Below are 12,155 nucleotides of genomic sequence, written 5' to 3' on the forward strand. Positions count from 1 at the left end.
GTACTACACTATCTTGTTTACTGTAGCTTTGCATTAAGTTTGTCAGCAAGAACTACGAGTCCTCCAACTTTGTATTTCTTTTATAAGATTGGATTTCACTATTTGGAGTCCCTTGCATTTCTGTATGAATTCTAAGGTCAGCTTGTCCATCTCTGCCAAAAAAGGCAGTTGGAATGGCTTTGCCCTGGCTCTGTAGGTCAATTTGGGAAGTATTCCTGAGTTAACAAAAATTGTAACCCTTCCAGTCCATAAGGAACACAGGAAATTTTTCCATTTATTTAAATTATACCCTATTTTGTAGTTTTCAGTGTTCGGGTCTCACACAACCTTGGATAAGTTTATTTTTAAGTTAGTTCATTCTTTGTAATGCTCTTGTCACTTCTCATCAACATTGTGCTAGAGGTTATAGCCAGGGCGGTTAGGTAAGCAAAATTATTCGAAGGTATCCAGGCTGTAAAGGAAAAATGAAAATGATCTCTGTTTGCGGATGACATGAGCGCTGTGTGCTAGGCACTGTGTGTACATATTTTGCATATTGCTTCCTTATTTGATTTTCACAGAACTCTTGTGGTTTGTGTATTTTTGTGCTCATGGTACAAATAAGGGGATTAAGATTGAAGGAGGTTAAGCAGTTTGTTCAGCATCACTCAGCAAGTATGGGTAAAAGCTGGACTTCGAACCTGCTTCTGCCTCATTTCAAAACTGCATCATAAATGCTTATTGAAAACTCCCTAAGTATAAGGCACCATGCTAGATTCTGCTGTACTTTTTAAGAGAAATTTGTCCTGTTCTTGGGAATATGTTTGAAAAGACAAATTACAAAGCGTAGAAAGAGACAATTCTATTAGAACTTGTTTGCATTTCAAGATTTAGACTCTAAAAAAACATAGAATAGCCATTTATGATCATAATCATCTGTCAAATTGTATGATATATTTGTTTATGGGAAACCTATATAAAAAGTTTTTCTTGCTACTCATACACTATTTTTTTATCAGTTAGCTTTTCTCTTGAAGAGATACAATGTTATTCTGAAACCTAAATTAACTAAATTAGCATTTGTTTATTAAATATTTGTGCAAGTTTGTTATTTTTGTGTGATACATGGAAATGTGTAGTTACAATGAAAATAAGGAGAATGCCATTCAGGAGGTCCATTTATACTTTGTTAATGTTCCTCTGTGGATCCTGGCCCATTGCTTGATCTAGGGCAATGCAATCTTCACTCCAGAAGATAATAGTAATGTTATTAATGGCACATGCTTTTGAGTGCTTTTTATGTGATCGTGTGTTGAACGTGTTTTACATGGATTATTTAATTGAATCCTCATCATAACCCTATGAGGTGGGTATTATTATTACCCCTGCTTCACAGATGAAGAAATCAGTAATTTATTTAATACCAACACTGCTGGTAAGCGATATACACAAGATTTGAGCCCTGGGACAGTGGCACCAAGCCATGGTTCTTAACCGTAATGCTATTCTTGACTCACGTATTTGAACTGACTACTTTTACATCCTGGAAATTTACTACACGTTTCACTGGGAGTTTGCTCTTTACGGTTCAGTTAATGGCAGCTCATTCCTATAGTAAGTGATAGAAATATCCTAATTGCTATTGGTATTTTCTGCACCTTGCTCCCAGTTTTGTTTTACCTATTTTATTCTGCACCAGTGAAGTTGGCTGTTTCTTTGTAGAAGTGGAAGGGCTTTTGTAAATAACGATGTTTTCTAAATAAGTATAGCTAGCTATCAGCTGGTTTTCTTTTGCTGTGATTCAGACTCATACTAAGGAAATCAGAAAACTTACTTGGGTTTTTTAAATAGTTAGGTAAATGACAGATGAAATCAGGTCAGGAAATGAAAGTCAAAGGAATATCTGATCTTCAAAGGAAGAAAAGTAAACAGAAAGAACTGCCTCTTGATTGTTTGAAAACAGATGTTGAACCTCAATCAGGCATACTCATTTATTCTGCATCTTTCTTATATTTACATTGCAGTATGTTCTACTGTAATTTTAATAGAAATGTGTAAAATTATTACAAATAAAATTTCTTATGGGGTATATATTATTAAAATGACTCATTGACCATTTATTCAGCCTAAAGGATGCATTACAAGCCGCAGTGGCTCCCAGAGATGTAAAGAGGATAAGTTATATCCCATTTGGTGATGAAACAGGTTAGATAAAACTCAGGCTTCCATAGAATTCTGTGCCTAATGTTCATTATGTTTGTTAGACTTTTCTCTTTCTGAAGCCAAACTGTGTCTTATATTTTTTCTCTTTTCTCTAAGCATGATTATTTATCGGATTATATAAGTCCTCTTTTACTACTATTCCCCAGAAGTCCTAACATTTCGGTCACTACTTGTACTATTCTGTCACTTTACTCAGAGGTCGGGGTAAGCATGTCCTACCTTCTGCAACACAGGTAACTACACTGTTTACTTATTTAGAAATACCACAAGGCTCCACTTAACGCTTTTGTTCACGAAGGTTATAAATATCACTCCCAGGCATGAGACCTGACTTGTAATACTTTGAATCTGCTTAAAATTCATATTAACATCACAAGGATGGTCTAGTCCTAGATTTTCCTGGGTTTTTCCATTTGACAATGCAGATTGGATTATGATCAGAAAACCCAACCCAAACCAAATCATTGGTTCTCTACATTTTGAAATCAATTAGAATGTTAATGCAGCAAACTGGGAGATGCTTTAAAATGCTTTAAAAACACTTCATCAAGAGGTTTTGGAAAATGCGAAAACAAGAACTTACTGCCAGACTCACCAGTGTTTTATCAGCCTGTAACTTCCCAGTGCCCTTGTCTTTTTGTTATACTCACTCTGAACACCATGAATCAGTGCAACTGTTGGTCTTCTTTGAACCCTGCATAAGGGCTGCTGAACCCGGTGGGAGAAAACCACGTACGTGGTTGTGTGGGTTAGTGTCCCTACAGTTAGAAGTTTTTATCACTGGTACTTGGCAATCATTCTGTGTGTCCCTGCTACTAGACTTTCCCATTTCCCTGATCAACATGGGATATGAAAAGTAGGATGTCATTCTCTTCTCCTGTCATGTGAAAACGTTCCACATTCCTTGCTCTGGATGGACTGATTAGGCCCGAGATCCTGCTTCATTATTCAAGAACAACGCCCAATCCTGTTAAAGCAAAGTCAGCTGAGAAACCCGACAATCTGTATTTTTGTGTATCCAGCCTTGCTGTGGACCTTAGACAAATGTTTGTAGCTTAAGTTCTTATTTTCAGAATGAATGAAAAAGCACATCCTGTTCCCTCCTCACCCCATCCTCCCATCCCCCGCTCCATGTCTCAGAAATAAGATTTCAAGTTTTGAAATACAACCTAAGATAAATAACAATTATACCAAAAAAAACCTTTAATTCAGAAATATGATTTTTTTTTAACATCCAAATTGAGTAGAAGAAATTGATTTTAAAGCTCAAACAACAACTTAAGTTATATGAGACAGTGGAGAAGCTTAAACATGCATGGGCCTATCTTACTATAAATCTGTCTTGATCTCTGTGGGATTCCTGTCTTTCTTAATGGACAGTACCTCCCCCCCCCCCCCCCAAGCCCCCCACCCCGCCTTGGAATGTGTCTCTCTTCCAAACCACGAAAAGAACCTGAAGCATAAACTATAAAAGTCAGAAATACAAAGAGCTGAAGGCTTGTAGGTTTTGAGTTTCCAGTAGATATTCTTCATTATTCTCATATGTGTTCAATACTAGTTTTTTAATTTTGAATTTTTATTTGCGCTGCTCATTTCTTTTTTAGCAAGAACAGTTTTAACAATAAGTTAAGGGTTTGGATAAACTATGGATATAAAAATAAAAACACTACTTCATAATAAGCCTCAATGAAAATTTTCATTAAAAACCTATTTTTGTACACACACTGGGTTACAACACACAGAAGACACGGCTTATCCAAGTTCCCTAATGCTGTTAATAGTGAAACAGCTCTGTATACCTCAGGGGGAGTTTATGAACCTTATCTTACTTGGTTCTCTTTCTTGGTCCTCTGCTCTACTTGATGCGCTAGGTGTGATTTTTTTTTTTTTTTTTTAAATCCCTGTTTACAGATAGGAAAACTGAACTGTGCACATGTGCCTCAACTGGAATAGTAACCAGTTTCTGGTTACTGTTCTGTATATCGGGCTTACATGAAAAACTTTGTTTAAACAGAAAGAGGATGGCAAAAAAGGGTTTGCAAACCACTCACCAACACCATGCCAAGTATAAATACGTAGCTAGAGTCTCTTGAGGTTTATCATTTCTATTTTCAGTGGGAAGTGATTTAAATTCATTGAAAACACAAAGTTTCTACAATGCAGTTAGGTTCTAAAATATTCTTTAGGGCTTAACCATTCTTGAAATATGTTTTCACTGCTCACATTTAAATTGTTTTGATTCAAACAAAATTTAAAATGTATGTTAAAAACTTCTAAAATAAATCTCAGGGACGCATAAAGTTCTCCATGTGTTTAAATGGTGCGTAATGAATATTATATTGCAAAAAAAATTATGTATGTGCAATGGCAAGAAGGACTTGGCATGGTTTTATAGTTTAAATTATAAGAACTAACTGCTGGAGGGCAATATAATAACATGAAGAATAGGTAATATTTTGCAAATGGAAACTTATTGATTGTAAACTCAAAAATAAACTCATAAATTTTGTACATGTTTGGTTATGTTTAGGCTTATACACTTTGTATTAAAGTGTATGTGTAGTAATAGCTATTAAATGATCATGTTCTATTTTTTTAAATATATTTTTGTAAATTTGGGGGCTCATTCATTCATTCATTCATTCAAGTAATCTCTAAACTCAGTGTGGGGCTTGAACGCACAACTTTGAGATCAAGAGTTGCATCCTCTACCGACTGAGCCAGCCAGATGCCCCAACTATGTTCTATTTTTAATTAATGCTAGAGTTTTTTGTATAAATAGTATAGTAATAGAATTTGTTGGGGGTAGGGGATTAGCTAAGAGTCAGCTAACATGAAAGATCGCTAATCCACTATATAAATCTTATGTTTCAATAGGGAAGAATGATTTGGTTTCTCTTTCTTGAATAAGATATCCTTTCTGTGAGCAAGGAGATGTCTAATCTTGATTTACTTAATATGACTTGAGAACTTTCTTTTAGGGTGCTATGTTGTGTTGACATTTGGAATTTCTCAAATAAAATGTGGATAAACATGGGAGAAGGGAAAGTCAAAGGCTTACAAAACCTAGTTTGTAAATGTTTATCTCAAAATGAAACTGATTTATGTCTCAAATACTGTCTTGAACTTTCTAGTAAAATGAGCAATAAATACAGAAGTGTTAGTTTAACGATTCACTAGTATTTACTTAGGTCAGTGTTAACCTATATATATGTTAATCACCATATTACTACCTCTATATTTGCCATTTTACAAAAAGGGAAGATCAAATTATTTTTGTAAGAATATAATGTGCAGTTTTAATTTTTTAGTATGGTAGCAAAATTTCTTTTTTCCCCCCCAAATTTTCTAGGGTACCTGATTTCCTTCTTCAGACAGTTGCAGAAACAGGATATTCCTATAAATCAGCTTTATACATTTTAATCAAAAAGATGCAAGAAGGGAAAAGAAGTGTCCATAAAGTAATCAAGCCATAGCTTTATCATTAGGATTGTAGGTTTATTATTTAAAGTAATGGGTCCATTGGTAAGTCCACGTGATTAGGATATTTGGATATAATCATGTCTGGGAGGGGGATGAAAAGGAAATGTGAAAGAAAACATTGAAATGTTTATATGTTACCCAGGATAAAAAAAAATAAGAGATCAGGGGTGGAACTGGTGAAAATTATTTGAGACACAAACCAGGGTGGTGAATCTCTAGGATTGGGGACAGAGTGGGCTGATAGAGATATGTAACAATAACTATTATATTTTTTTCCTTAAGTCTTTGAAATTTTTCCCAAGTTAAAATTATAAAAATTTATCCATCCAATCTAATATAGGACGAAGTATTTTCTTTCATCTTTATTTCTGTTGTTTCAAGCAATAATCAGGTACTGAAAAAGGTAGTTTCTTTTGTTTTAAAACATTTCCTGGAATCTGTGTGTGAATACACATGTACATGCATACATACATACATACATACATACATATTTGGATGATCACAAAGTAAGTGTAATTGATTACCAAAAGTTCAAACGACAAAATAAAGCCAATTGTTACTCATATACACTAAATAAGCTTTATCCTATTTTTAGCTTTGGGATTGATGGATTTTATTCATAAAAATGTATGGTTATTTGACAAGAGTAGTATTAAAAACACCATCTGTGTCCCTGTCTACTTCCTCAGAGAACGCTGTTGGGTAGCTGTTACATGAATAAATTCCTAGGGCTCTTTATGATTGCCACAGTTTTATCTTCCCCCTGGACCCTCGGTGGTATACTGTTCCACTATCCTCAACATCAGTATAGTGTTTGGCACTACACTAAATGTACAATCAGTAGTTTCTGTTACTGTTTCAGACCATATCATGCTCCTAGAAAGTGAAGAGAAGAAACAATCCAATGTCTCTGGGAAAAATTGAGTGTGAGACATACATACACATAGATAAACACACAAAAAAATAGAAGATAAAAAATAGGTTAAACACTTAAGTAAACAAAAAATTGCGGAAATTGAACAGTCTGCTCTAAGTATATCCATCTATGTATAGCAGTGTGTATATAGCTTGAGTATGGATGAAGAACTTTCTCCAATTAATTTGCTCTCATAGGTAGTTTTTCCTGCTGTTTCTGAAATGTAATCAAACTGCACTTTTAAGGAGGACGAAGGAAATATATCAGTTCCTTTTTCCCTAAAATTCTTTGGGGAACGTCAACCAGAAATGTTTGTGATTGGTCATGCTTATGTACACAAAGCCACCACTTGGACCCTTTTTGAATATAAAGGGTGGACCATACTTCCCACTGGATAAGCACTAGACCAAGTGGTCCTCAGAAATGAGTGAGCTTAGAAGCAGTGGCACTAACAAATGCCTTTTGTCTGCTAGGCAGCGGCACCATGGATTGTATCGTTAGGCTTCATCAGCTACCTAATGCAATGTAACTCGGGAGATAAGATAAATCAAACAGATGACACTATATTAGATTTGAAAGATGAGAACTTTTCGAAAGCAATTGCAGAGTGTATATTTCAGTGCTGTTGACTTCAGGAGGTTATTGAAGTCACAAGTCTTTGCACCAAAACCAATCTTTCAAGAGCTGGGTAACAAGTAAGCAGAGTCATGCTTATGTCTTCCAAAGAAAACTACCTAGGGAAAAGTGGAATTCTTCTCTGTATATTTATTTTACATAGCTGTTCGGTTTAACCTCATTTTTTAAGGATATCACCAGCTTAGGTGTCTGCCTTTTTTTATACATCTCAGATGCAAATGTGTATTAAGCAGGAGAGATGTATTTTCCATCTACTGCTAAAAAGTTCTGAGTGCAAGTGCCTACAGCTATTTGAAATGGATTTCTTATATTGGTGACTCTGTATCACTAGGTGATTATTTACCAATTGTTACCTAAATTTAGAAATGTATTAAACCAAGTCATAGGATTCCTTTCTTTTTAGCATTCTGAAACTTTTGCATTATTTATTACATGGAATGCCATAAATTTAATTTAGGAATTGGGCAATGGAAAACAGTGGTGTAACTCATTCCCCTTTCTTTTGTAGCCCACTGTGTGTGAACGAGAGCTTTGTGTATTTGCTTTTCAAACCCTGGGAGTAATGAATGAAGCTGCTGATGAGATAGCAACTGGAGCTCAGGTAGTAACACGCAATACTAATTATTCCTTACTCTGATTTGAAAAACTTGTTCTGACCTACTAGTTTCCTTCAGTCTTTTGGACAAATATTTGATAGTTTGACGTTAGATTAAAAAACAACCCGCATTTGATTTTTTTTTTAATAGATAGAAACTCAATTTTGCTATCTTTATCTAGTGAGTGTTTTGTCATTTTGCCATTGCCAAGGGAAGAAATTAAACCCACATTCTGTTGTTTAAAAAATAATTGTGATTCTTTCACGGTGAAGTTGAAATATCGAAACACTTGCACATGTATTCTGTAAAATTTATTTGTTAAGTTATGGTACCATAAAATGGAATCTAATTTATTCCTGAAACTTAGGTGAAAAGATAAAGGGCAGAACATATAGGAAAAAGCATCCAATTTTACAATAGCAGTGTTTACGACATAGGAAGGCAAATAAATATAAAAAAAAAAATGAAACAACTTGGAAGTAGAGAAGCATTCCATGTTTCCAGAAGGAAAAAAATATTATAAAGATGATAGAATTTACTTGTTGCAATTCTATCAAAATTTCAATTGATTTTTAAAATTTATTCATGGAACCTAACTTTCTAATAAATCTATAAGAAAAAAAATCAGACAAAACATAAAAAAATTATGAATGTTAATTAAGGGAGGCTAGACCAAGCACATACAAAAAAATATTATGCAATCTTATATTTAAAAAAAATACAGTACTGGCAAAGAATAGAATGTCAAATGATCCCCAAAACAGATCTTGTTAAAGATATACTTAATATACTTTAAAGAAGGCATCATATAAAGTTGTAAAGTAAAAATGATTTAGTAAGTGGGAACAAATGGCCTGTAATGTGGGGTGGGGGGAACAGATTAGCTCTTTACACTGTTGGTAGAAACAAATTCCCAATGGCCTAAAGAGTTTTGTTTGAAAATACCGTGTACATACTAGAGGAGAGTAAACAGTGTGTCAGGTTTATTCGTTTATGCCGTTTCAGGAAAGCATAAAGGAAAACACCAGCATCGAGTCCATACATATTTCACGTTTTCTACTTGAAAGAATAGTGAACATTAAGAGATAATTATGAAAAAGTTTATTTTCCCTCAAACATAAATGTATAAAAGCACATAAAAATAGAAAACCATGAAGATCATAACGGATTATTAGAGGAAATGAACGCACGATTCACAAATATGGACCTATAGTTAGTAAAGAAACATAAGAAAATATTCAGCTGTATTTGAAATCAACAGGAAACTAAATGTGAAAAGAATTGCCAATCTGTCATTTTTAAAATTTGCAAAGATGAGTGGGAACAAATGATCATATAACAGACATTCTTTCAACAAGTACTGAATGCCTGCTTTGTAACAGGCATTGCACCAGATGGAGGTACAACGGTAAATATGGATAGCGCAGGCCTCATGGATTTACGTACATTCTGTTAACCTGATTATTTCACTGATTAACTAAACTGAGATATATCCACCTGAAGAAATATTAAGGAAAACAGTTGTGATGTAATGAGTTACAAATGAGAAATAAAAATACAACCAGTAGAACAGTGATTGTATGTCATGTGGCAAAAAAGATTCCATGATTAAATTTCAGAAATACAGATTGATATTGCCCCTACACCCAAAATGCACACATTTGCATATTAAAGGCTCTCAGAAAAACGGAAACTAAGAAAATGAGTAGCCACTACTTTAAGGGTTTCTCGAATGTGTCTGACCATGTGGGTCTTTTTTCTTTCCTTATTATTTTTTTTAATGTGAAAGTTTTTCTTACCAACTGGAACTAATATTGCTCAAAGAAAAGATAGTTTACTACATGCTATTTATAGCTAGGTAAAGATGATTAAGCTTTACACAGGTGTGTGTGTGTTTGTGAATATACATACATGTATTTTACATGAATAGTGTGTGTGCATGTGTGTGTGTATTTATATATGTATATATATAATAGGTATATGTATGTATGTATGTATGTATATAAAATTATTTGAGTGGTAAAATTAACATTTGTGCATTTTAGTGGATGTAAATTGTCCCTCAGACCATTTGAAAAGGGAAGGATTTAAAGCCTGGAAATAAGAAATAATGGATTAGAAAGAAAATTAACATCATGCCAGCAAGTAGGCTAGGCTGATAAAATATTAGATTAGGTGCTTTCCCCCCCTTATTATACATACATCTCAAGAAATAATGTTTGCTAAAGAGAGATTAATTTTGGATTATACATGATAGTTATAAAACACAATTACTCGGCCATATCAACTTAGTGGTTCTACTCCAAAGTGGAATATTCTTTTCACTACTTTAAAGCAAGTACCCAATATTCTGTTTATAATTCCAAAGATTAGGTGGAAACAGATTCTCTTTCTAGTATATCTCAGTAGTCCTGCTGCATCAGTTGGCGCCTACATTTTAAATGGTTCTATGAGGCTGCAAGAACATTCCTTAGGGGGACACTGAAGGAGGCTATCCTGGAACGAGTGTGTTTCAGCAGCTAGGATTCCAAACCCTCAAATACTGTTTCAACAAAAACAGCTCCATTTTGTGTGTGTGTGTTGGGATCTCATATAAATGATTAAGAAAAAAGGAATCCATGTTGAAATGTTTGAAGGCCATCGATCTTCAATTTTCAATACGCCTCTTTTACAGAATACGTTATATATCCGTAGGCCACTCCTGTACATGCCTTTCTTGCTCACCTGGACTTGAACTTTCTCATTTGCAAGTGCTCCTAGGCCGCCTTTACCTGTGGGGGAGGGTGCAGAGTCTTGCTCTGCCAGCTGAGTTGTATGTAATGGCCTGTGGCAGCATGTGATTCTGTAAGCCCACAGACTTCTGTTCACTCAACAAATGGCCTAATTCCCATTGCCTGAATTCTGTATTTCTCTATCCTAAGTATCTTAGCCTCCAGATTGCCTCTTCAATTATATTATTTGGGCTAAGAGGAAAGATGTGTGTAACCTGATGGCTACGCCACTCACCATATGTGCTGAGGTCCTATTAAGAATCTCTCATTTTAAATGCTGAGAGTGGGGAAATACATGATTTGTGGTAGAAGAAATCATAGTCATTTGTTAATGTTTATTTTTTAAAGTAGACACTTTCCTTCATTGAAAAATTAACACATGCAGACGAATACAAATCCAGTGTTATACAAACCTTTCCTTGTTCAAAAATTCTGAATGCTAACTTCTGCAACAGATAAATCATAAAATTACAGTGGTTTAGGATGATAGACATTTTTATTTCTGGCTTACGCTGCTGCCCAATTAGAATGTTTGTTAGGCAGCTTTCTGTGTGATGACTGAGGGAACTGGACCGTCTGCTCTGCTGTCTAAAGTACCTGTCCGATAGTAGAGTGGAGAGAAAAGTTGAGAAGGTGCACCTGTTGCTTCTTCAGCTCCACCCCTTCCCGCTGCCAGTCCATTGATTGAGGTGATTGAAGCTAATCATACAGCCTGACCTGGACAAAAGGGGCAGAAATGTCCCACGCAGAGCAACTGCCCCCAGTCAATAGCTCTATACCCAGGAAGCCAGGAGTAGGAGGCTTTGGTAGACCGCATGTGATTTTGCTATGGTAGTTATGCTATTTCTTTGAAGTTAGCTTAGGACATATATTAACAGAAATAATTCTAATTAAATTCTCTACCCCGACATCCATTATTTCATTAGAGTTTGCTTGACTCCACTGGTGAAATTATTGGCAAAAGAATGCATATAACTTTTGGTAGTTTTGATTGTTTTGAAGCTTTCAGCACAAGATGTTTAATAAATATTTGATTGAAAGAAGGAACATTGTTCGGGTTATTAATTATTGTATCTGTTTGTATCTTTATTCTTGTGGTAAAAAACACATAACATAAAATTTACTATCATAACCATTTTTTAAGCATACAGTTCAGTAGCGTTAAGTATATTCAACTTGTTGTGAAACCGATTTCCATAACTTTTTCATCTTGCAGAACTCGAAACTATATCCATTAAAACAACTCCCCTTATGTAAACCCCCTTCGTCCAACCCTGGTAACCACCATTCTACTTTCTGTCTCTATGAATTTGACTACTTTAAATACCTCATAAGTGGATCTTAAAATATTTGTCTTTTTGTAATTTCACTTAACATAATATCCTCAAGGTTCACCCATGCTGTAGTATGTGACGGAATTTTCTTCTTTTAGGCTGAATAATATTTCCTGTATGTATATTCCACATTTTGTTTATACATTCAACTGTCAATGGACATTTTGGTTGCTTCCATCTCTTGGCTATTATGAATAATGCTGCTGTGAGCATGCAT

At 34.8% G+C, this 12,155-nt stretch overlaps 1 protein-coding gene across 1 annotated transcript in view; it reads left to right on the forward strand.

The window, feature by feature from the left end:
* PARP8 (poly(ADP-ribose) polymerase family member 8) overlaps positions 1-12,155 on the forward strand; it is a 173,486-nt gene that overhangs the window by 135,692 nt on the left and 25,639 nt on the right. Inside the window, exon 16 of the mRNA XM_060634582.3 lies at positions 7,746-7,838. Within this exon, the coding sequence (XP_060490565.1) occupies positions 7,746-7,838 (93 nt within the window). The remainder of the gene's footprint in view (positions 1-7,745; positions 7,839-12,155) is intronic.

The sequence above is a fragment of the Panthera onca genome, chromosome A1, assembly GCF_046562875.1.
Source record: "Panthera onca isolate mPanOnc1 chromosome A1, mPanOnc1 haplotype 2, whole genome shotgun sequence".
Lineage (NCBI taxonomy): Eukaryota > Metazoa > Chordata > Mammalia > Carnivora > Felidae > Panthera > Panthera onca.